Genomic DNA, 26,043 nt, shown 5'->3' with positions numbered 1-26,043 from the left:
TGGGTCTGAAATTTCCCCAGCTTCCACCAGTTTCAGCGAGCCTGCCCTAGCAGCAGCACACACCAGGACTTCACTTCCACATTCAGGACACACCAACACATACAAGGGAAGTCTCATACCTGCATATTTTCTCTCATGTCGGTGGCCTCTCGCAATGGGTGCACTGCCAGCTTGAAGATGTCATCAATAACCTTGAGACCAGTGTTCCTCAGCATGGTGTACTCCCTTGCCTTCTTCCCTATCCTCACTGAGAGGCTGCGCTTCTGTGCCTTCCCGCCTCCACTTCGGTTGGTTATTGCAATGTGAACAAAGAGGGTAACGTGCTCCATGATGTCGCCAACAAAAGAGCGCAGTGGGATGTGCCTGTATCCGGGCTGTAAGCACTCCAGTGGGATGGTGTACTGTCCTATGAACTCATCCCCAATGTAGTCATCATCCAAAACAACAAAGCGGATCATGGCCAGCTCCGGTAGATTGATCTGGAACTCAAAGCTTTCATCAAAAATAGGGTTATCACTGTTCTGCTGCACAGTTTTAGTTCTTTGTTCGGTGCAGTCTGCAGGAATCCCGTGTATTTCTATGCAGACATAGGGGTCTATGACATCCCCTTTTGCACACGCACCCTTGGGCTTTGGAAAATTCTGCCCACTGATAATTTTGACGTGTAGGACCTGCGGGGAGACCCCAGGAACAATGCCCTTGGTATTTGCACTGAAGTAAGACACCTCGTCACGCATCACTGAGGGCCTGAGAACATACCCGCACCCCCCGTTCTGTAGAAACCAACCAGTGTGTAGGTCCATCATGGGCCCTGGGGTCTGATAGTTCATTGCCACTATCTGGCAACCACAGTTCCAAAAATCTTGAGGATTTAAGTTACTGGAGTCTATCCTCATAGCACTCGGATATACCCTGGACAGAAACTTTTTGTTGTAGTTAACAAAATCTTCAGGGTATTCATTTGCAATCCGACTGGCTTCTGCCTCACTGAAGGAGCACATTTCCCAATAATTTTGAGATTTCATGGATGTCTCAAAGTCTTTGTACTGGATAGATTTGCAAAGGGACACCAAGTCAGACAACTCCTTGCAGAGCCAGATCAGCTTTGGTTCCCTCGAGAAGTCCTCTGACAGTCTTCGGGATATTTCAGCCTCTTCATCCTCATCTGTGACCTCTCCTTCTAATACATCCTGGTTGCAGGGCAGTTTCTTTCCCTTCACAATGATCTTCATTTTCAGTTTCTCAGGTGATGGGAGGTAGGCTTCTGAGGATAAAGGTGCCTCTGTGTACAGTTTGTTTCCAAAGATTCTTTTCATGTGCTGCACCACCACCTTCTGCTGCTGTACAGAGCAGTGGTTCCCCAAGCAGAGAATAAGAGGGTATTCTGAGGCAAAGAAGGCCAATTTGTTTATTACTTCGATGACATTTCGAAAGGCAAGCGGCGATGTCATGTTGTTGCGGTTACAAATAATGGGTTCATTATCTGGGCCGTCACAGACGTCCAGTTCAATACTGCGGCAGCTCATCTTCAGAGCTCTGACATAACCATTGATATCAGCCGGCCCTCTGAGCTGGTCTTCTATTAGATATGTATTGTGGGATGCATTGATGTAGTAATGTGACAAAGGCTGTGTCATGTCTTGGACAATTTTTTTGTGCTCTGGGTCAAAAATATCACATTCTGAGGACAATAAGTATTGAGTAAACCCATCAATGGCAAGAAAACCTTTCAAACGCCCTTCTTCAGAAAGCTCATACCTGCGTATAATATCTAGACACATTTCTTCTGTTATGTGGGTCACTCCTTGCTCAGCCTCTAAAAACAGCATGAGGTCATTGGCATCCAGGTACTCTTTGTTTTTGGATATCTGCACAAGTAAGAAATATACTTCAGGTCTTGTGCAAAGCTCACTGAACGCTTCACAAAACTCTTCTTTTGTCACTCGTGTTGTCAGTTTCTCTTTGCTCTTCTGAATTTCCTTAAATTTTAATCTAATCTTTGATTCCTTTAAGGTGGGGTTAAGCTTCTTTATTAGTTCCACAGCTGTATCTTCTAACATTATGCCATTGCCATCAACATCTGCTGCTTCGAATACAGCTTTTAACCAGGCAAACCGTGGGGTATTATGGCTGTTTTCCATCAAGTCCAGGGGTTGTTTGCTACGAGAAACTAAGTACCTTAATCCTGATACCCAAATATTGGCCACATCAGCTGAATTGGCAACCAAGTCAAGGGACTCATAGTTCTCACCATGAATTACTGACAGCGCACAGTCCTCAGAAATCTGATCTGCTAGTCCATTATTCCTGAATGTCTCTGTGTTCTTCCCTAGTCTGATTTCTTTTATAGCAGAAATATCAAGCTTGGCTTTGTCCAGATCCTTCTTGGAAGGCTCCCAGCGAAGAGCCTGCAGGTCAGGATCCAGAGTAAAAAAACGGTTATAAATCCGAGAATTTGGACGAACTTTCTTCAATTCACACCCAGCCTGCATAAAGCTGATACAGTCGCTGGCACTGCTTATTTTCTTCTCTGATGGCATGCTGCTGAAGGACACTGTTTTCTTTCTTCCACATTTTTGGTTTGAAGGATCCTGTGGAATAATTACATTAAAAAAAATTAGCAGGTTTTCTTTGGCCATTCTACAAGTGCATAAATAATAGAAAAGGTACATTTATGTAAAAATAATTAATGTTCTTCTGAACCTCAAAACACAACATCTTATTCCTTCCCACGATTCAGTTCCCTACTGAGCTATAAAATATACTAAGATATAAAGCGACTTGACTGACTGTAGCATTAGAGATAGCAAGTTTACATGAGTGACATTTGCAGCTATTAAACTGTCCTCCAGATCTCAGCAAGTTGCTACAGCTGTGAGGAGGCAGTACCCAGTTGTGTACGTTATGTCCAGTTTCAAAGCAGATATATCACACTCTCGTCTCCCCACTTGTTTGGAAAAGAAGTTATTCTGGTCATTTCTGTGTACAACAACTACAAAGCACTGCAGGAAAATGGACAGCCAGACAAGAAATCCAAAGCCTTTACCTTTAGGATATATTTTCTAACTCCTCTTGAGAAAATACTCAGCCAGACATGTGAGTGTCTTTTCAGTATCAACTACTTCTTGTAAACCCAGCTGCCTACAAAGCTGTCTGTAATGTTAGTGCAGCAACTAAACTTAAACTTTCTCTGCATATTATCAATTCAAAACATCTCACAATAATTATGAAATATAAATCATTCTTTTTTTCTGCATGATTTCCATCTACCCCATTAGTATGTAAACGATCCAACAGCTACCAAAAATATTTTTAAAGCATCACTTAAGACTGCAATTAATTGTGAAAGACTTGGTAAAATTGCTTTCCCTCCTATTTCCCTAGCCACTAGCAATCCTTCCTTAGTTTTCTCACTTCTGTTTTTGAAGGGACCTCAGCTGCCTGAATTTTTAATGGAAAAGGAGCCCCAAGGCAAAGGAAATGTTGATGCTGGGACTCAGGCCTCCACTCTGCTATCTCAGGCCCAGACACCAGACCTGCACCAGGCACCAGCTTCCCAACAGCCCCTGGGGATCTGCTCTGAGATGCCAAAACCCCTGACTCCCAAACCCTCTGCAGTCTGGACTTCCCTTCCCTAGCCCAGCAGCTGGTTCCTCTCAGCTGCAGTTTATCGGCTGTGTCACTCAACCTGCTCAGGCAATACTCCTCTGCAAATCCTATGAATAAACTCTAGCAGGGCCCTCCATCCACCCATCTCTCCGTCCTTTGATGCTCTACCCTGTCTGAGCAGAACCCTGTGTAGCTCCCCAAGCCACAGAGCATCAGTTCTGGTGCTCACAAGGGTCTCTTCACTCTTCATTTGCATGTCTGTATAGACACTTTCAGCAAATTAGTCATATGAATGTTTCTACAGAATTGCTGCTGTCATTCACTCACTTCATTCAATAACATCCAAAAATATTTCCAAATCCCCAGGCCCCTAACTACTGAATTTAAAGGCATGGGATCTACTGGGAACAAAATTAAGACCTCTAAACTTCTTATGACAAAGATTTCTCATTAAACCAGTACAGAGACTTCTACTGACAAGAATAATTACTCTTGCCATTTATTTAGTACTTATGAGAATGGGTCTCAAAGAAACAGGAAGAAAGTCAATGAAGCAAGTGCCTCAGGTCAGCTACTTTTTAAATTACAGTTTTATGCTAAAATATTCTGTTCCTGCATTAACATACTGTGTCTTAATACATAGCTTTGGTTATGAACACCTCCAGGCAGTAGATACTAATGAATACAAACGAATGTAGCAGATTACTCCATGGGTTTTAGAAGAGCCTCTTCTTTTTTATTTCCTTATGTTTACAGGAGCAGTATTTAGATTTAACATTGATGATTAATTAGGATTATTTTCCTCATGTATTTAGATGCATTAATGGCCTTAGAATCTGCAGTGATTCATTCCTTCATAGGTTCCTCAGGGAAACCTCATCAGAGCAGCCTATCTGATTTATCTACAGGTCTGACATTTTGTCTTAACTAGGGAGGCACAAATGTTATGCAAATACTTCATTTTCTGCAAAAACTAAAAAACATTTATTTTTAGTTCCAAGATGTGTCTTTTGATCAAAGCAAGTCAGGGAATTAATCAGCCATTTTTCAGGTATTCAGCTGGGGGAAAAAAAAAACCCTAATTGACCTCATGGACAAACAACAAAGGTTTCTTTTTAACACTCAATCTTAACCCCTCAGGGATTTTGGTGGGGATTAGATTATCCTCTGTGTTGTCTTTACCTGCTTTTATTTTTGACAGCTATTTCTGGTTTTGTACTTAGTGGTATGTAAGGAACGCCAGAATTATACAACAGCACTTTGTATCAGAGTGGGACTTCCCCGCATCTTTCAATCAATGGAATAGAATTCAAGCCTAATCCACAGACTAATTGCCTACAATTAACAAGATTTAATTATTATTGACAGTGAAGGGATTATTTTAACTTATACTAACAATGCCCTCCATCTAATGGAAATACACACAAACCCCACAAAACTGCAATTGCAAACTGAGCTTACTGCTGTATTAGCTATGCCCCTCTTGGTCTCTCCAGACTAGGAGCAGACTCAGTCTTTCCAAGTGAGAGCTGTTACTTCAGATATAATGTGAAAGTTTTCATTCATAATTATCACTAAGTTAATTATTCTGATCTTGCAAAAAGTCAAAAGGTGTTTCTGTAAGTTCCAAAGCTGTTTTCTCAGACTCACAGCCCGGGCACTCACCTTTGCATTAGCACACACTCCCAATGCTTGAACGAGGCACTCTGGATGCTGACACCATGGTTCAGCCAGGCCACACACCCCCAGAGCCCCAGTGACCACCCTGGGGAGCACAGGAGCGTCCTCCCACCACTGGGCCCCCCTCACATCCATGCCTGGAGGGGACTATTTCCATACCCTGTGCCTCCCCACTGATCTTATGCTTGTTCAACTGAGACTCCAGACTTTGTGTTCTAATTTTACTGTAGCTATTGCTTTCTCTACCTTAATCCAATTTCAACAGATTGATCTTCTAAAACAAGACATCCAGCTAAGAATACTGTGCTGCAGTGTCTCCAGTGGCCAAACTGCTGCTCCATTTTACTGGATACTAAGAACAGGAACAAGTACAGTCACCCAGCAAACTAAAAGCTGCCAACATCTTATGTGGATAGATAGGAAACCTGATTTCTTGTGCTACCTGCCAAGAACATTCCCACTGCAAGTTATCAAAAAACCTCTCCTCAGTGTTCACCCATGCAAGAGCACTTGCTCCTCTTCATTAACCAAAGCAATCAGAAAGCACAATTAGATGCAGCCCTGAATCTTGGAACTGGAAAGCCTATCTTTCTCCAAGATGCTAAGGTCATAAAAATTGATCTTGCCTAGGTAACAGGACAGTAACTGGCCTAGGACTGCCCTTTACCCTCAGTCACTTGTAGTGATGGAACTGAATTTATTGTGGCAGTGAAAGATGAAAATGTAACGATGATATTTCCTAAAAAAGATCTACATCAATGTGAAAATGAGGACCTAACTCATAGATTTTCCACTCTAGGATCTTTCCTACCAGGGACAATCAAGCCCTTTACAAAACACTCCTCCTGGAAACAAACAAAATCAGTTTGCATGCCATGTGCAAGCATAGAAAGGAAATCTCTGCTTACATGAGAAACCCTGTGTTTCCAAGGCAAGACACTTTCCAAAGTGACCCAAAACTAGGGTTTCCTTCAGTTCTTGGGTTATCCCCTACAAGGTGATCTAACAGGATGACTCAAACTCCCTCCTGTTCCTGAGCCTGCACAGTATCAATTATACAAAATACCTCCAGACATCAAACACAAGACCACATCAGTACGCACTCAGATTTCAGCGTATGCGCCGCTGCTCTGAAATCATTAAGGACCAAGGAGATGTATCTGTGTGCTGGCCTGACTGCATCCTAACATTTTCTCAATGTTTTTAAAGGAAGGATTCAGAGCACCACTCTAAGCACGCTCCCAAAATAGGAGAAGCTCTCCTGCTGAACACATCATCCTCGTCATAGGGACTGGATACATAAACAGTAGGATCACTAAGCCATCAGCAGTTGTGGGAAAACTCCACCCCATTCACCCTGACCTCTGACTGCTCAAACTTCTGCTGTTTAAATCAAAGAGCTACCAGAAATAAATAAGTGGGATTAAAAAAAAAAAAAAAGAGTTAACATGGTCTCCACCTCATCCCATCCTCTTTGTCAAAACTGTAGGACATAAACTGCCCATCAAAAATTAAGAACCAGGGCAATAATAAGAACTAGATAGCAAACCTGCACAGAAAGGTCAAGCTCATGAATTATTATTTGTCTGAAATTAAGTTTCCTGAAGGCTCTCTGAAGCACTGACAGTCTTCCAGGATTCTGCTCAAGAGAATAAGAAAGGCAAAAACCATCACCTACCCAAAGACACCAAAAACCCTTAAAGACCTGCAGGGTTCCTGTGAAAAGATGTGAAATTCAGTAATAATCCTGAGATATAAACTCTTTCAATGTGATTAAGAGCTATGTCCCCAAAAAACAATTCACATTTTCACCAGTTTGATTCTAATCCGTGACATTTCTCTGAACCTAGCGCTAAGAATCAGTAATAGACAGCTTAGTCTGTCCTCACAAATAGACTGTAATAAACAGTGCTAAAAGCTATCTGCTCTGGAAACTCCAGGTGATCCAGTTAACTGGCCAACTCATTACCTGATTTTCTGTGTTATAAGAGAAACTAATTAACTCTACAGTATAATCTTGAGGGACATACTTTTAGAAATTTCAGGTATACAAAGACAGGATCCCAGTCTCTGAAAACCTTAAAGCTTTCTGTACTTGTGGTGGAAAATGTACCTTTGAAGAGAAAGTAAAGAAGCCAGTGAGTCACTAATGGCACTCAAAGCACTGTGTAGCAGGTTGACAAATGACATAGTAATTTTTCTAGAATGAAGTATGCCAGAGCAGGGAAGATTTATAAAAACCATCCAAAAAACCACAAAGTCAAAGCCTGGGCCAGGGCTGCAACTGGATCTCATACACCTGTGAGGCTCATTTGATCAGATGTAGATCAAAGCTTGAATCCACAGTACCAGCACATGATTAGAGCAGTAGCAATGATAACTCGAAACCAGTATTCATCCTCAGCACACAAAGCTTTCTTCTGTAAATCTCAGCCATGTTCTGACCATCCTCAGAGAGTATCCTTGGACTGCCCATTGTGCAGATTTAATCAACTCTTCTCACAGTCCCTGCTATCACACCATATTAAGGAGCTAAACTGCCTCTAATCTTTCTTGGCAAGGCCTATAGGATCTAAGCATCAGGTACATACCCACTGTGACAACTCACATGTCAACAAAGAAAAGGCTGCCTACTCAAAATTCATTCAGGCTGACAACTCATGGCATGAAGCAGCTACCTTTGCACAGGGGCTGAACAGCCAAAGCACCTTATCCCTGCTGCAGGCAGCTATGGGGATGCTGCCAGTCACACTTGGGCTAACACACAGCTCAGAAGATGGCAAGGGCAATGTTACTGCTGTGAGATCAACCTTGGTAGCCCCTTCAAGGCAAAATTCCTACTAATTCAGGGATTTGTGCACGTGGGGAACAAAAACCAGATCCAAAATTTAACACACACACTGTTAAAAGCTGAGCTACACATGTAATGGAACAAATGGAAAACTTAAGGCAAACCAAAAATACAACATGGACACATACAAGAGAAACAGCTTCAGAACACAGTGTCCAACAATTCTCCAAATACCACAACAGTCCTGCTGGCATGTCTGCAAAGCCAGTGAGTTGTCACTAACCAGCAGCTTAACTCAAGCACAAGCTCCACACAGAAGCCTCAGCACTATCACAGTTCATAGAGAGCAAGGACTAAGGGAGATCAGACACAGGAAAGAAAAGTGTCCTGGGGAACTGTGAATAATATCTGTATTTACAGCAGGCTTCCTCAGCTCCCCAGGATTTCCAGGACACTGGGTATGGGCACTGGGCTCTCACCAAGACCCATAATAATAACTATGGTCAGCTTCTCATGAAAAAAGTCACCCTGCAAAATGGCACAGTGCAAGGGCAGGAAAACTGAGTGAAGAAAATAGTCCCCATGGAGAAGATCAAGAGGAGGCAAGACTATAATGGCTTGTCTGATTTCCTCTTTTGCTCCATTACTAAAAAACACTTTCAAGTACTGTTGTGTAAGACTGGAAGGCGATACAAAAAAAAGTCTGGAGCAGATCTTCAGGAAAAACACCTGAACCAAAATGATTTGCTGTTTAAGAAATGCTTTGTTGTATATTTGCTTTTTTCATTTTCTTTTTTAAATTACTAGCACTACCAAATTTATTCCATTTTACCTTGAAGAAGATTTACCTTTGCTGTTTAAATGACAAATTAGAGCAAAATAATAAACCAGCAGCACATAAAGACTCCATCTGGAAATGCTTTTTGGAAATGAAAAGCACACAATGCAAGGAGGGTTTATTTTCTGGCATGATACCATGATGAGTTACCACTTTTCCCTTCTTTTTTACAAGTAGGGCCATGAAGCCAAGGTTGAAAAACTTCCAAGAGCACAAAAGATGAGAGCCTGCAATGAGGCTACCACTTTCCAGAGCTTTCTGCCATTGTTGTTGAAGTGTCATCCAACTGGTTTCCATCAGAGCAAATAGCTCTGCCTTTATGCATTAAGCAACATCTACAGAGAGAAACAGCTTCCTGTGTGACACTTCAATATACACACACACAATGTCTCCATATAAGCCTACAGAGGACACCACCTGATGAAGATTTTTCATGGATAATGTCCATTCTCCCTGAAGAAAAAGCCCCTTCACTAAGGACACCCCAAGTGCCAGATCTACTTTCAGCTGGAAGGAGGCTTATAGTTGATAAGGGACTAACCCAGCTTATTGGGTGTAATGTCGCCAACCACTACTACTCCCAAATATTCTGCTATTTTCAAGTGCTTGGGTTGCTTACAGGCTCTAATCCTTCCTAGTGCAATGATGATTGGACTCATCATCCTGCAAGGAATAAAAAGCTGAGAAAAACAGAAAGACACTTTCTGTCTTCAAGCAGAAGTAGTAACATCAAGGTCTGGAAAAAGGGGATCTCAGCTGCAGCATTCCCAAGAGAACTCCATTGTACAAAGTTGTTATCCTCATTCTGTAACAGAACCTGAGACAAAAATTAAGAGAATAAGAGAATGCCAGTAGCAACTCAGGAGGAAAAGGCAAATAAGTTTAGAAAGACCTGGGTAAGGAAAAACATGCCCAAGTGGTATTTCCCTTCATTACATCTCTAAATACTTAACTGGCACTGCATCTATGAGTGGTAGTTTTCACTGTCAAAATAATGGAAAAGCTGCAAAAAGATTTGATAAGAATAAAAAGATGATTAACATTACCTATTTCCAACATTATGGAAAGCAGAGCTTGTCAGACTAACCTGATATCTGTGCTTTTATGATATTAAAAGTTTGGTTGATACACATGAAGTCACTGTAATAGACTCTAATGTATCATGGTTTCTGCAATGTAGTTGACTTGGTAGTGAATGACATTCTGATTAAGAAGATACAGCAATAAAAATAAACTCAGAAGACATTAAATTAATCAAACACAAGATAAATGATAACTTTCAAATACAACAGTAAATGTGAAACACTTATCATGAAGAAATGTTTCAAATGGGATCCTGCAGGGACCCATTCTTTATCCCAGTGCTGTTTAGAATTTTTAGAGTGACCTGGAAGAAAGCATAAAATCAATACACATGGAGTCTGGAGATGATACAAAGCCAAGTTTCAACAGTGATGAATAACAGAATGTGAGTCAGCAGTCAAAAGACTGCTTGACAGGCAATACATAAAAAAAGTAAGTATCTTCCAATAAGGAGCAAAATACAAGGTCATAATTCCAAAAACACAAGGGCCAGTCCCTATTTACAGGACTCTGACACAGGAGAATAATTTTGGGTAAAAAAAGTCAACTGTTTCATCATGGATGATCAGCACAGAATATAACAGAAAGATCACACACAAAACAGTATACTTGGTTGTATAAATAGAGTATCTACTCAGGATAGAAAAGTCCTAATATTGTTGTATTTGTCCATCATGTTTCTCAGTTTAGAAACTACCTTGAAAATTGGGAAGCTCACAAGTGCCACAAGAACCAGGAAGATTTTGGAAAACACATTCAAGTAAGGGATTACAGTTTCTTTTAGTGTAATACATATATTGTCTGTATTGATAATTATTGTATTAGCATTAATAAAAATGTGCATGATTATAAGGAAAAAATTTAACAGACACCCTGTGCTCTAATTAAGGGATATCTGTGCACTTTTATTCAAAATGTAATGACATCAATTGAGTAGTTTAATTAAACCTTTAATCAATGTACTTTAAGAAGTCCTTCAAATTACATTTCCTTATGGATCCCCTAGAAACTCAAAATGTGGACTAATGTTGGCATAAATTTTAGATCACAGAATATTCTGAGCTAGAAGGGATCCACAAGGATCACTGATTATGAAGATGATTATATAAAGATGATGTGAAGATCAGTACTATTGAGTGATACATTCTTTTAAATCCTGGAAACTGACACATTCAAAATCCAGCCAAGACTCTGAACAATAAAAGCAAAACTGACAATGGTCATAATGTGCCAAGGATGCTGGAGAGTCTTCATCACTTTTTCATCAGCACCTGACTCCTTCCAAAAGGACATCCCAAAAGATCAAACAGGATTTCATTTAAGCCCTATTTAATAGGGAGCAGACCAGACTTCAGTGCTAATTTTTGGCCTGCCTGATTATTTGGGTATTAACTCAAAAATTAAATCCCGTGTTTTTCCAAGAGAAAACAGTTGAATAGGACTGTGCCTTCTGGTCTGGTATCATGGCACTAGAGATTACCAAGCACTGGGGGCCCAAAATAGGGTGACCAATTTAATTTCATTCTGAATCTTACAGCAGTCCTCCAGGAATAAAATGTGTAATCCAATAAGCCACACAAATCTCAATAGGCTAATCACATTATTTTAAACCCTTTTTAATCAACTTAAATTATTTCTTCATTAATCACATTTATGCCAATTCAGATCAGCCCCTATACCTAAAATTAGCGATGAAGTTACAAAAATCAATAAAATTAGGTAATTAAACTGGTTTAATGGGATTTTTTTAAAAAATTCCAATTGTCAGTCATAACTGAATTATTAAATAGGTTGAGATAAAATACATAAAGCTGAATATGAAGTGTATGGGCAAGACAGGGCAGTGTTTTATCTGACCTATAATGCACACGTCCCTGTGCTCCCCTGGCACTGCACAGCTCACCCACGTGCATGGAGGCGGCACTGTCCCCTTTGTGATTTATTAGCCCCCATGCAGACACCTTGTCAACAAGCTCCATCACAAAGCAAGGATCAGGGAAAGCTTTCTGATTGCTCCTCTACAATACAGGCACTGCAATATGGCTGTATTTAACCACAGGCTCAAAAATTCCCCATGTATTTTTTACTTTTATTTTTATTTTACTCCCATTTACAGCTTTTTAGCTTTGCATCTATGGGCACGGTGCATACCAGACATTCCCCTTCAGCACCCCTGGGCTGAAAAGCAAGATTTACACATAAATCATGCCTGCTGGTATCAGAGCAGTTTCAAGGCATGAAATGTGCTCCTACACTGCTAAAGGAGTTGGCAGGGCAGAAAACAACGTACAAGTGAAACAATTATTTCCGTGGTGCACTTAGCAACGGTATGACAAATTAAACATCTCCCTTACAAGCAAAACACAGATTTCTCCATTAATAGAAAGGAAAGAAGGATTCAAGAAACAGCTGTGGTAGCCTCATTAAATCATATTATGTGACTCTCGTAAGTAGGCATATTCCAGATTTTTACCAAACAGAATGTTTTCATTACTCATCAAAATAAGCAGTAAATTAGGCAGGTTACAAGCACCTTGATAAGCTGCAAACTGCAGCATCATAAACATCCAATTTATTTAAAGAACAAATGATTTGCTATGGAGATGTGCTACAATTTTTAATTGCATTCCTTCAAAATTATCCACCTTCAAGGGCAAAACTCTCCTATTTCCCAGAGCCCATATCTTAGGGAGAAAAAAACCCCAATTGCTTATTTGGTTTAGGATTTTTTAACAAATAAAGGAATGCAATTATAATGTAGTTTTATCCTGGTCATATAAATATATTTGCTGAATAATCATAAATCTTTTATCTTAGAATTAAACTGTATGCATTCCTGAGTATTACAATCCCTTGGGTTTTATACTGAATTTTTACAGTTTAAGTATATCACCAGCCTGGTGTAATTGCTTCCATCCAGTTAATATTTAATTTTATGAACTGGTGGTTACAGGGGTTTTAGAAAAAAAATGAACTCTAACCACTGCATAACTACACTTCAGCTGTAACATAACTTAGCACTTATGTAGAAAAAGTAACACTTCAAATCTCCAATAGCTTTGTACACTTGCAACATTTAGAAAATGCTGAGCAAGAAGAAAAATGTTGGATTTGCAGCCGTAAGAGTGGGAACCTCCTGGCTTCTAGTTCAGCTCAGAAGCCCAGGAAGACTCTGAGGAAGCACTATCTGCTCTGGATTTGTCTCATGGTTTGCACAAGACTCAAATATGTTTCTGACGCACAATCTCAGCACCTTTGGTGAAAAGGCAGCTTCTGCCAGGGTCTTCACCCACCCCCTCACCTGGGGGGACACATGGCAGAAAAAGGGGTGTCCAGCACTGGGGGCAGGAGCAGCTGGGCTGGGGTTTGGAGAAGCTTTTTGTTTTAAGAGGTCCAAGTTTGGTATTTGCCTTCTCAAGGACAGAAAGCCACAAGCCCCACTGCTAAACCACAAGCTTCCCTTACCTCGCACAGTTGTCACCAACACCAACATTGCCCAGAGCAATCTGAGAGGGCCCTCAAGGACAGTTAAACACTGGCCACAGTTCTGTGAGTGTGAACAAGTGGTAGCAGAAGAGTGACATAAGTGAGCACTGGGAACCACTTCTGCATAGACAAAAATCAGCTCAGAACTCACAGTTCATTCAATGGGTCCTGTAAAATAGGTGATGATTTGCAACAATTGTGTGATTCAGTCGTTGCTCATTTTAAGCTTTAATCTTACAAACACTTACACACACTTAGTCCCCACGGTCATACTGTTCATTTGTTAATATTGTATTTAGATTAAAATAGAAGTGACTGTGCATTTGTTCATCCAACAGCTCCTCAAATCCTTTTTAAACCCCAGTGCTCTGGCTTTTTGAGACTTTCAAAGGTAATCCCTCCCAGCAGAGAAAAAGACTCTAAATTTAATGGTGATTTTTACTAAAGCAGGTACAGTGAAAAGACAAATGTTGAGAAAAAGTCAGCTTCTTCTTGAATTATCAACTCCTTTCCTTTTTTCTTGTTATTTTTCATTAGTTCCTTTAGTTGGATGTATGAGCAATGAATGCTCCCAAACACATATACTTTTCCCCTTTATTTATTTGGAGCAATATCTCTATTCAGCTGCAGGACTTGCTAACTCTTGGAAAGAAGAGGCCAGAGATAAGCAAGAAAGCGCCCTGGAGGAAATCAGCAGCAGTGAGTCCCTGGACACAGGGGAGCACACCCATTCTCAGGCTGGACTGCTCCAAACCCAGCATACCTGGGAGAGGCCAATGCCTGAGCTCCATTTTTACAGATTATTAGTTTTTCATAGTTGGTTGCCTCAGGAAAATAATATTGCTGTAAATAGACTGCTTAAGATTTTTTTTTTGTGTCTGTCTTTAAACGGAATACTAAAAAAGGACAAAAATAGAAAAATAATAGAAAAATACAGAAATCACCTGCTTTGCTTGTCAGCTTTCCATTTCAAAGCTCTTGATGAAATTTCTCGTCTTAACCCTAAAGCAAAGCTTTATGCAATGAAGGGACAACATATTTTATATCTGTTTAATTATAATAATGAAGACTTTGGTAATGCATTTAGAAGAACTACAGTCTAATCAGGGCTGTGACCAGAGAATTGTTTTGTTATACCCAGGAGAATTTGTCCATCTTAATTAAGTCTCCTCTCTCAGACACAGAACACAGGCACTCTTTCATCTGAACTACCTTATGTAATTGCAGAACAGCTCTACTTGCTGCACGTAGCATGCATTGTTTGCAGTGCAATTTCTAACACTATCATCATGTTTCCTAAAGTAAAAACATAGAAAAGAGAGAAAACAGCCTAGACAATGTCCTTGGATATGGTAGATGGTATGCACATACTTCTGTCTTGTAGTTCAGCAGAGGCTGCAGTAAAATATGAATGCCCTAATGCTCACATTGATCCAAATCACACTGAATTCCCTTAGTTCATACAAGGCAATTGTTGTTTATTTAGCTCAACTTAATGAATGCAGAATCTAGCCCACAGGAGCAATGTATGAGATCTGTAGAAGTCCCATTCTTAACTGTACCATTTTTTCTGGATATACTATTTTAAGGCATCTTTGGAGTCAGGAGAAAAGTACAAAAACACTGTAACAGTACCAGATATTTTACACACAGAGTAACAAAAATAAAATATTTTTAGAACTACCATAGACACTAAACTCCATACCTTATTAATTTCAGTGGGATTTGTCACTGCTGTTTTCTCACTTTGCATCAATATTGAAGCTTATTAAAAATATGTTCCTCCTTATGCCTATACATAAGCCAAACCAATTTCTTTTCTTTCCCATAGGGTGTTTTCATCTAGGATCATTAGCAACGAAGAGAAAAATAATCAACTCTTGGTAAAGCAGTAAAGTGGCAAACGTGTTTCTTAACTGTACTCTGGGAAATAATACATTTCTAACTCACTTTGCAAAGACAATTAAAAGTGACACATGACCTGTCACTGAGTTGCTCAGCTACTAGGTAAATTGAGGCACATCAGATACTCTGTAATTGCTAAATTACCTTGTTGATCAAAGCACACTCTGGTAGCTCAGCAAACTGAAATAGCACTACTGCCCTCATATAAAAGGAATGTTCTACCCTGCAACCATTTGCTGGTATTTTAAAACTCAAACACTGATTTCAGAGCTCCAAGTGAAATGTGTAACTCAACAAGCACTGCACTGTGCACAACCACAGCAATACAGAGATTTTGGTTGTAAAGTTGGCATAACCCCACCTCAATCTATGCTTCCTTCCTAAACCCTCACAGAAAACTCTTTTCTCCTATTAATAAGAATGTTCTCAAAATAAACTCAGGTGCACTTTCACTGGGAAAGTGTACGAAACTATGAAAACTACACCATCCAGAAATCACCCAAAATACTAAATTACAAAGGACAAATTTTGAAGGGGTCTGAATATATCCTTTGATTTCAGGGTCAACATGGTTATCCGAATTGGGAGAAGTGATGTAACTAAACCTGTGAAGAACTGAAGGGAACTTTTAGAGTATTAACTAAGCTGGGTTGTTACCTCCCACACTTTAGAGTTTATTTTTGGTGACACACTCATTCTGGATACCTTTATGTTAAGCTTGGAGCTTCCTCTTTGCTGCCTGGAAATACAGGGCCTGAAATCAAATAGGCAAATACACAAGAGTGCGTATGAAGTAGGTTTTCCTTGCATCCTGTTTCTGAAAAACTCAAGAACAGATATCCCATATATTGTACACAGAGTCAGAGGTACTTACAACCACTGAAGCTAGAGATCTGAATCCAGAGTGATATCCACATAAGCACAAGCTCCATTGCTTCGTTTTCCACGAAGCACAGATCTGATGATACATCCCCAGCTCTTGCTGAGTCAATGAAGCATTTAAACACAGATCTCTACTGTATTCAGTGAAACTTAAGAGATATTTTAGTGCTTTGCTGATTTCTGAGGCATCCACAATCATGCAGGAAACAGAAGGCAGACATGCTGTGAATGCTGCTGACATGTTGTAATACCGAGCCACAAAACCACCCCTCTGTTTTCAGAGACTGCTTGAGCTCTGTATCAAACCTACATGTTTTGTGAATCATATCTTCATGGTAGGAACAGAGCAGCATGCAGCAGAAATAAGTCAAACAGTTGTCTTGGTAAAATAAAATGTTTCCTTGCAGGAAAGACACCACAGATCATTCCCAAGTGTTTTTTCAACATGATTGTTGAAATATCTTCCAGAAAAAAGACAGACCTCATACCTGAAAAACAACCCTTTTCATTTCTGACCATAAAGATCATCTGAGGGCAGGCAGGAGACATGGACTTGAAGCCTCTTAACCTGAACCATACACCTTTCACTATGAGTTCCCCAATAATTAAGGTACAATAAATGGCTCAGTTTGGATAATACTGTATGCTTGTTTCTTAAAAGTTTCATGGTAATTGTTTTTCCTTCTTGTATTTGAGAGCTCTTACTCACATAATACCAGAAAACATACACAAAAGTGCCTCACTACTTCTGCCATTTCCTTTTTAAAGACTTTTATAGGGATGACATGAAAAAATGTTACTTTCGGCAGACCTTGTGCAGAGCTGCTGCACAAACCCAAATCCAGGTTCCAAAGCAGTCCATATGCACAGCCTCACCATTCAAACTGCACGTTGCCCATAGCTTAATCAGAATTTTCAGAGACAGGAAATGTCTCGAGTTGATCAGATGCAGGTGTTTATTCTACTAGGAAAAATGGGACTTAAGGCCTGGAAAATCATCTTGTGTTTTCTATTTAAGCCTTTGCAAACAGACAATGTTTGGCAAATAGATGCATTTTAAATACACATCCTGGACATGTTTATACTCCATTTGTGACTAACACAAGGAATTGAGAGTAAAGCTGTGCTGAGTCCTGTGGCTTGAGACAGGGTACATGGGCATGAGCACACAGGCACACCAGCACCAGCGTGCAGCTGTGTAAGAACACATCACACAGCTAAGACAGAGCCATAAAGGGATTCCACCAACACTCTCCAAATGCAACCTGCATAACAGTTATGCAGGTTATGTTATGTTATGTTCTGAGGCATTGCAAGAGCAAGCATTTTCTCCACACAAATCTCTCCTTGAAGCCTAGAGGGCAATAGCATCTTGCAGGGATGATTACACAGCATCCAGAAAGAGACAGAAGCAGAAAGGCAAAGAACTCTATCAGAGAGAAACTGGGAAAACCAGCACAAAGCTTTTCTCTCTATAATTATCTTGGTAGAATAATGGCAGAATTATACAAAAAGAGCAACTAGAGCCCCTTCCAGCAAACATTGCTACTGCCTGGATTAATCAGACAGAGCTGTTCCTGAAACGGATACATAAATTGACATTAGTTCAGTCTGCATGTATAATACCAATTCAATCTCATTTTTCATACCAAATTATGTTGGATTTTAATTAAAATCTTTTAACTGAAAATTAAAATGTCAGTGGTGATGCACAGATGCTGCTGAAACAATTTATCTTCTCCCTAATGCACATAAAACAAAAAATAAGAAGAAACACCTAAGAGCAAGAGTTTGAAGCAATAGCAGCAGCTTCTCAGCCAGCAGCAGGGACTAGCACCACAGAACTAAGTTTCAGCGGTCTATTTTCTTTCTAAACTCGCCTTTCATTGCCAGTAACATGCCAGCAGGATCAGGGACAGCCCAGCTGAACCCTATTAGTCAAATAGCAGGAAAACAAAAGCAAATAGCTCCTAAATGCAGTATAGCAGTAATAATACATGATTCAGGAAACTCCAAACAGCTTTTTCACTCACCAAGCCAAAAATGGCCCCTTAGCAAAACAGAAGCCTTGAACTCCACTAGCAACCCACACAAACACACACAGTGTGTGCTCATCTGCCCAGCTTCCCCCAGCATTTGGGTGGGACTCAAATGCAGTGGCTGAACACCACCTTTCCAAAACCATTCACCAGGGGAGAAGTGATAACAGGGGAGCCATGCAGTGCAACACCCATTTTCCACAGCCATTGCTCTAGAGAAGCCTAACCCCACTTCTCCCCACTGCTAATTGCTTCAAATGACCTAACTTAAGTTTGACACCATTTACCTACCAATAGCTCTCAGGGGTGCCCCCCAAGGCCCATTTTGGACCTACTCCTAACTACAAACTCACAACGATTTAAATCAGACTGTTCAATCTACACATCCACAGGATCTCTGTCATGAAGTGAGACCTGCAGCTCTTTTCTCTAGAGCTATGATTTCTGATGTTTCCAGAGGTTCATCTGTTTGTTTCAAAGAAGTAAAAATAATTAATGTTGTCCTCCTCAAACTAGTCACCAGCTTCAGCCTGAATTTCTAAGTGCACACATGTTTTGGGCCCAGCACCATACACAACCAGGCTCTATTGATGCTGCTGGTCATTTGCTGAAACACTTTATCTGAATCCACAAATAAAGCCCATTCCATGACTTAATTTCATTTTCTAGCTATGAAATAAATAAGAGAGACAATGAAATGTTGCATATTGCAATGTACAGCGAGTGGGGAGCCCTTAAGGAGAGTGGGAATATAAACAAAAATAAAGGCATGAGTCACAGAGTTCAAGTCAAAGAAAAAACAAGGAAAAAGACCAGTGAGAATAGCAATACACAAAGAGGATGAAAAAATTAGAAACAAAGGACAGAAGAAATAAACAGGGGCCCATGTAGAAGTGGCTGTCAGGCATCAGCAGCACACTTCAGAAGGGGACAAGATAGAGCTTTTGACACCTCGCTCAGTTCAGCTTTCCATCCTCATTAAAAAAGCATCTGAAAAAGAAAACCTTGGTTCTCCTGAGAGCACATTTCCTTCTCAACAAATGTTACTGACAGTTGCACTATTGACGCCAATAAAAGGAGGGTACTTTAATCACTACAGCTAGTTTTGGGTTGCTGATTTGATGGTGAGCTGCTGCTCCAGCTGCTAATGGTTTGATCCTATTTTTGTGACAATCTGACTATATTCATCCTTAGCTTCCTTGCTGCAGAGGTATCTAACATCACTCTACCTGTTAGGTCCTGGGAACTGAAAATGATTTCTCTACAGTATTAAAACAGCTGAAAAAAGAAAATGGATATTACTAATGGGCAACACCAGTACTGATGTTTGAAAAAAATATGGCAGTTCCACAGAGCTGAATTACATTACATATTTGCACAGGGCAATTTGTACAGGAAATACTCTTCTCCTTAAATGAGTCTTGCTGTTAAAACAGATCAGTCTGGGGAAAAAAAAAAAGAATAGAGGTCAGAATGCGAGAAAAGCCAGACTGATCTTTTCATCTGCCTGCAGAGCACCAGCACACCCCCACGCAGCCCTGCACAGCTAAGACTGGGGATGCAGAAGGCAATCAGCAGTTCTTATCCTTAAGACTAAAGGTCAAACTGAGCCAAGGCTCCAGTGGCAGCAGAGGCACCCGTGAATGCCCAAAGGCAGAGACGCACTGGGTAGCCAGAGACACTCAGTGTTGTCACCACTTTACCAGCAGTGGCTCTGCCCTAACTTGTCAACAACAAAAGCATTTTGTGCATGACTGTTTCCAAGGGTTTCCTTCTGCTTGTCCTTTGCAGACCCGAGGCAGGTTGGCCAGCTGGGTAAGCCCATCAGCCGGCACAGAGGCAGCAAATGCCTGAGACATGCAAGACACCCCCACTCATGCGTGCACATGGTGACTCACAGCATCCATTTCAGATGCCAAACCTGTTTAATAAACTACTAGTAGACTTGAGGCTTGAAATTTCGCAGGGATGTTTAGACTGAGAGCTTATACAGTGACAAACTTCTGGCTTTGAAAAAGGCTGTTAAAACCTATCTTTGGTCGTTTACACATCCTCTCCTAGTGCGAGACCTGCCATCTGCCTACTGTGATTTGCCAGTTACGCTGCCGTATCCGCAGGCACCGCGCTGCTGAAACACACAGGCAAAATCCTCCCTTGGTGTTCTTACCCACACACTGCTTTTAGACTGAGAAGGAGCAAGTGGCTTAGGGCTGGAGGCAGAGGGCAGAAGGACTTGGGCATTTGTGTCATAAGCACTGCCCTACAGAGAGGCTTCTCCTCTCCAGGAGCACCGGGAAGCAATACCACCCCCAAAGTCCATGCAGGGAATCCCAGTGAGCTGACACCCCTCTGCTGCCAGTGCATTGCCAGCAGCCCCTCCATCACAACTGCACCCACCCCTAACAACTCCACCACCTGGCTTTTTGGACACTAAGCAATGACAACAGCTCATTGTCATCCCTCCCACAGACCCCTCATTCGACCTTAGACACAGTCAAATCCTCCCCCCTTGCATCAGTTCATCACCTGCAAGATCAAAACCATTCATGTGATTTCCATTCCGGCTCCACCCCATGAAAGCTGACCTGGGGGACCAGCAGATGGGGCAGCAGCAGCTGTATGTTCAAACAGGGGACTCACCCACCTGGAGTACAGTAAATTCATGTCCCCCGTTCCCTCTTCACCTGCCTGAACCCAAATGCATACAGTTCAATGTTTCAGAGAGAGGTAATTTGAATTAAATAGTAGTCCTAGCACATTCCAGGAGCATTCCTGAAAACCACGCATTTGGATGAATTTTCTTCAAAAGCCTCTAAACAAACACCCAGCTCTACTGTAACACTGCTGCTTTCCCCTTACCTTAGTAACTGTGGGAGACTATTTAGTTCATTCCCCTTGCAACATAAAAGCCATTTCTCCAGTGAAGCCTCTACATTATAGATGGTTATTTTTTCCTTTATCATGAGCCTTCTGATAGTCTCTTTCCCAGGGAGGCAAAGCACCCGCTGAATGATGAAGGTGGCGGCACAGAAACAATCACGCTCGCACAAGGGACCTCTCCCAGGGTTTTATGCTGTTTGCAAAGGCCTGACTCCAGTGCCAGGCTGGCTGTACATCACTGTGATTACACTGACGAGGTTATTCTGATTTACAGCACAGACAGACAGAGGCAAGAAATTGGCCCAGCAATGATGTACTAATGTCTACTCCTCTCCAGAAGCTCAGGTCTCAAAATACAAAAATGTTTAAACCATGTTTTTGATAAGCATGACAAATCATATAAAGTCATTACAATTTTATTAGAGGAAACATTTTCAAATGCATTGATTAAATTAGGACTAATGACCTGGACCTGAAGTTATAAACCTCTAATCTCATCAGCACTAATGACCTCCTGAAATAAAAGGGAGGAAGTCAGCATCCTCATGGCTGAGACAAAGAACGCACAGCACATGACAACAGCTCTTATGAGCCACGCTGCAATGGATAACACTGAGAAGACAAAGACAGTGGAGAGAGAAACCGCAACCTACATGTTAAAAATAGCTTCAGCTATCTCAGATTTTAAACCCTGTTTAAAACTACTTAATTCTTGAGTTCCAACCAACATTGAGAGACTTACTGTAGTCAAAAAGCAGCCTATATAAAAAGCAATGTTACTCTGTATGTATTCACAAAGAAGCACATGGAAAAATATGAAATGTGTTTGACCTATAATTGTCTTTCCAATGCAGATGGCTTCTGACATGCATATTCCAAAGCGTAAGTTGCATGCAAATATCCCACGCACCAAAGTGCTGATTCTGAAGGACATGCAGCAAGGAGCTAGTCACAAGATGGCATTCCCCTTCCCACTCTTCTCTTACTGAAAGTCCCCCTCCTCCTTGATCTCCCTCCACAGTCTACTGAGACAAGAAAGAAGAGGGAAGGTGTAGACTTCCACTGCATGTAGAGACTAAAGATTGATCCAGCTGCTCTTTACCTTCCTGGTGCTGACTGACAAAGAAAAAGTATTGTCACTGAACAGGGCTAACTTATTACCTGTATTTCAAGGTGCCATTGCCAAGATTAGGGAGACCTGAGCTTGATAAAGAGCAAGGAAAAAACCAAATATGATAGTGCATTTTCTTAAATCTTCCCCTGGGTCCTGGAGGTTGTCAGGACTTGTTCTCATCCCTTATGCGACAGAGACAATCTCAGGGTCACATGAAACCTTAATTCAACTCCAAATGCCTGCACACATCCAGCAGAACAGGCGGAAAAAGCAAAACATGGTCCTCACATGTCCTGCTTCTAGGGCTGCTGCAAAACCTGAGAAGTCTCTTCCCACTGAAGGTACTTCCTCCTGGTGGAAACTGCCAGCTAAAACTAAACTGCTCATTCACTAGTGTGTGCCTAATTGGGGCCTTCTATGCTGAATCCTCCTTTTTATCCTCCTCATCAGCAAACATTATAAAGGGTGTTTATCAATTTTCTTTTTTTCTCCTCACATGTTTAGCTGTTTCTCTCTCACTCTATGAAAACTGGAAGCAAGAGGAAACAATGGAATGAATGCATGCTATGTCTGTCAAAATATAATGTATGGGGAGAAAGCAAACTGATCTTCCTTAAACTCAACAATTATTAGCTCACATGTCTTCTGAAACACCAATATAAGAAATTGGTGATGGAAGAAGGATTGTCTTAATGAAGTTTGCACCTCAAAATTTAGCCAGAAGAATAAAGTAATAAATAAGAAAAATAAAATAGCAAATAATGCAATATTGTGGAAAACCAGCAGAATTATCTGAGTGTTTTTCCTCAGCTTCCCTCGTTTATGCAGATTTAAGTTTCATATACTTCTCTTTCTTCTAAGGACTACCTCTCAAGATAATGCATGATTATTTGTTCATTAAACTTCAGCAGCGTTGTTTCATCTGTCAGAAAAATGGAAAATATTGCTAGTACATAGCCGTGCATTAGCACTATTTTTGCCTGTTTCACCATGAGCTCAAATCCAAGAAGCAAGCCTCACCTCAAACAGGGAACAATTTAGTACAACTTCCCTTCAAGACCCAAAAAACTCATCTTGCCCCTTCTCCTCCCCAGTTGAAGTAGCCTACATAGTGAAAAACTGAGTTTCGGAGCTCTGGATCTGAACCTCTGGGACCTTGCTGGCTACAGACACATTCCTGCTTGATAGAAATTAAAAAGATGATCTTTTGTGCACGTTTGGAATTTCCAGGAACACAACACAGAAATAATCCCACTTGTGCATCCAGGAACAGGAGGGATTCACCTTTCACACTGTATGCAAATTTGGTCTAAGAAGAGTGCACACAACTAATTACTAGAAGTGGATCACTATGATAAGATTATTTTCCCTAAACTGAAATTCCAGATTCATTCTATGAGTTCGCTTGCCATTATTTTTTACCTTTCCTTTATTCAGGAATAAACTTTCTATTATTAGTCTGTCATTAAATATGCAGTGTGTGCAAACACTGAAGAGTGTTTCTTTACCAAATTGCTCTGTTCTAACAACTGAGAACAACATCTTTTACTGCATTACACATAGGAAATACTTAGAACAAACAAAAAGAGAACATTGGCTACCCACGTGCATTAAATATCTGATAGTAAAGTGAAAACAATACATGTGGTACTGCAGCTGCACAACATTAGGATAATTGAGTCTGTTCTCCATCTCTCCAACCACTGAGTTTCAGCCTTTTTCAGTATTCTTGAGTTATCTTTTTTCATTGTAAATAGACTTCATTTCCAAACTCTTCCCATCTTTTTTTCTTCCCTTGAACTCACCTCTGAGAGACTTAATGAGGATAGAAAATTGATCAGCGAGTACATTTTATTCCTTATTTGAAAGCACATAATGTTTCTCACAAGTCCTCTTTGTAGGAAGATGTGTCTGGAAGTACTTCTCTTCTATAAATATATTAAGAAAGATGAAAGAGAGACACAGCAAAACCCAATGACTTGGTTAGCACAGATGTGCTCCTGAGATACCAAGGCTGCAATACCCCTTCCAGCTATGCACTGCCTGCCCAGATGGTTTCAGGACTTTCTGAGAGATTCTGCTTACTCAGGTCACAAACCTCCAGTTCACTATGGTGAAACTTGGCTCCCTTTGTGCAGTGTGAAGCTCCATCCTATTCTGTCTTTGCTCATTAAATTAAAAAATACTTGCATTAAAAACAAAGTCACAAACAGTGGTTGGTGCTCAAACACAAATTTTCATCTGTTTATGGACCATTTCTTACATGTGGGAGTTTTGCCTCCCAGAGCTATCCAATTCAAAATTAATTTATAGCCCTGTCATCAGAAAAATTACAACAACCACAGCCTGACAAGACCTCAGCATGGGTGATATAAACAACCTTCAGCAGAACACACTGGGGTGCAAGTTAGTTAACATGCAACTACAAGAGTAGTAGGAAATAAAACCAGCTAGCTACCCTTAAAAATACCAACACAGTATGCTCAACATTTTCTTTTCTGTTGTGGAGTGCTATAATTAGTGGTTAGTAAACAGTTGTGTGATGGCAGCAACCAGATGTTGCAATGGGGTACTGCACAGCACTGGTAGGTGTGTGAAAAAAGAGGCAACAGTTGGCCTAAAAGGTTGAATATTGCTTGCATTATTCTAATTTCTAAAAAAAAAAAAAAAAAAATCTTAGAAGTAAATTTAATTTAAAAGACACTCAGAAAATACACTGGCTCATCAGTCAGGCTATTAAAACAGCGTGTTAATAATAATTAAAAAGAAATAATGTGTTAACAATAAAGAGAAATTATGAAGAGCAATAACAATAAATTATATAGTTTGAGATAAAGCCTAGTAAGAGCAGAGATTTCCTTCTCCATATTACTACATATATTCTATGGGGTGGTGGTTTAAGACATTTCTGCAGTTATACAAGAATAATTTTAAAATTGAAGTGGAAAAGAGTTTGTGAAAAATGAAAGTATATTTAAGTGCAAAATGGACTCAAGACTTGCATTAAATGAACTGACCTTATCAGGCTCCATTCATCAGCATTTTTCACCCTCAACAAAAATGGAAAGTGGGTGGGGAGCTGTTTCAAGCGCTGTTAAGCTTCCCACTGATGTGAGCAGCTTACATTAAACAAAAAGTTCAAGGTTTCTGTGGAAAGAGTAACAAACCCATCAGGATTTCAAGGGTGCACTTTCCCATGAATCCCTCTCCATTCTCAGTGCTGTGGCTGTGGGAACATGATGGCCTGCCTCACTCATGGCTCCTGTGTTTAATGTGACCATATCCTGCACGCTCCCCATTCTCCCCCAGTTCATGCTAAACTTAACACTTATACTACATTGTTCAATATCTCCTTTGAAACTGCAAATTTTTATTTTCATTTGCAAGATATGAAAAACAGGGGTTTAAAACCATTACTCTGGCTATGATCATTAGCCTGCCATTGATTTTCCGTTTAGGTCTTTTCACTCATCTGTTACATTATAGACTAAAATTCCATCTCTGGAGCAAGCCGAGTGTGCCCAGTCAGTCTCTGTGGCAGACAGAAAGTTTTCCCCCAGGCACTCTGGGAGGTCAAACAGCACAGCTTAGGCACTCACTATAAATAAGTGGTCACAGTCAGCAAGGTGAATATTTTAAGGAGGAAGATCCAAGCCTCTTGCCCTGCCTGGAGGAGACCAGGGAAGGAGAAGGGAGCCTATGGAGCCATAGACCTAAGGAAGGGAAGGTCCTTGCT

At 40.6% G+C, this 26,043-nt stretch overlaps 1 protein-coding gene across 1 annotated transcript in view; it reads right to left on the bottom strand.

Annotated features, from left to right (window-relative positions):
• Positions 1-26,043, bottom strand: part of PLCL1 (phospholipase C like 1 (inactive)) — a 179,148-nt gene that overhangs the window by 37,880 nt on the left and 115,225 nt on the right. Inside the window, exon 2 of the mRNA XM_054277673.1 lies at positions 120-2,591. Within this exon, the coding sequence (XP_054133648.1) occupies positions 120-2,591 (2,472 nt within the window). The remainder of the gene's footprint in view (positions 1-119; positions 2,592-26,043) is intronic.

Source organism: Melozone crissalis, unplaced genomic scaffold (assembly GCF_028551555.1).
Source record: "Melozone crissalis strain CALT ecotype California unplaced genomic scaffold, PUWL_Pcris_2 ptg000023l_1, whole genome shotgun sequence".
Lineage (NCBI taxonomy): Eukaryota > Metazoa > Chordata > Aves > Passeriformes > Passerellidae > Melozone > Melozone crissalis.
The sequence above is the reverse complement of the archived record's forward strand: the minus strand, read 5'-3'. Positions and strand labels throughout refer to the sequence as shown.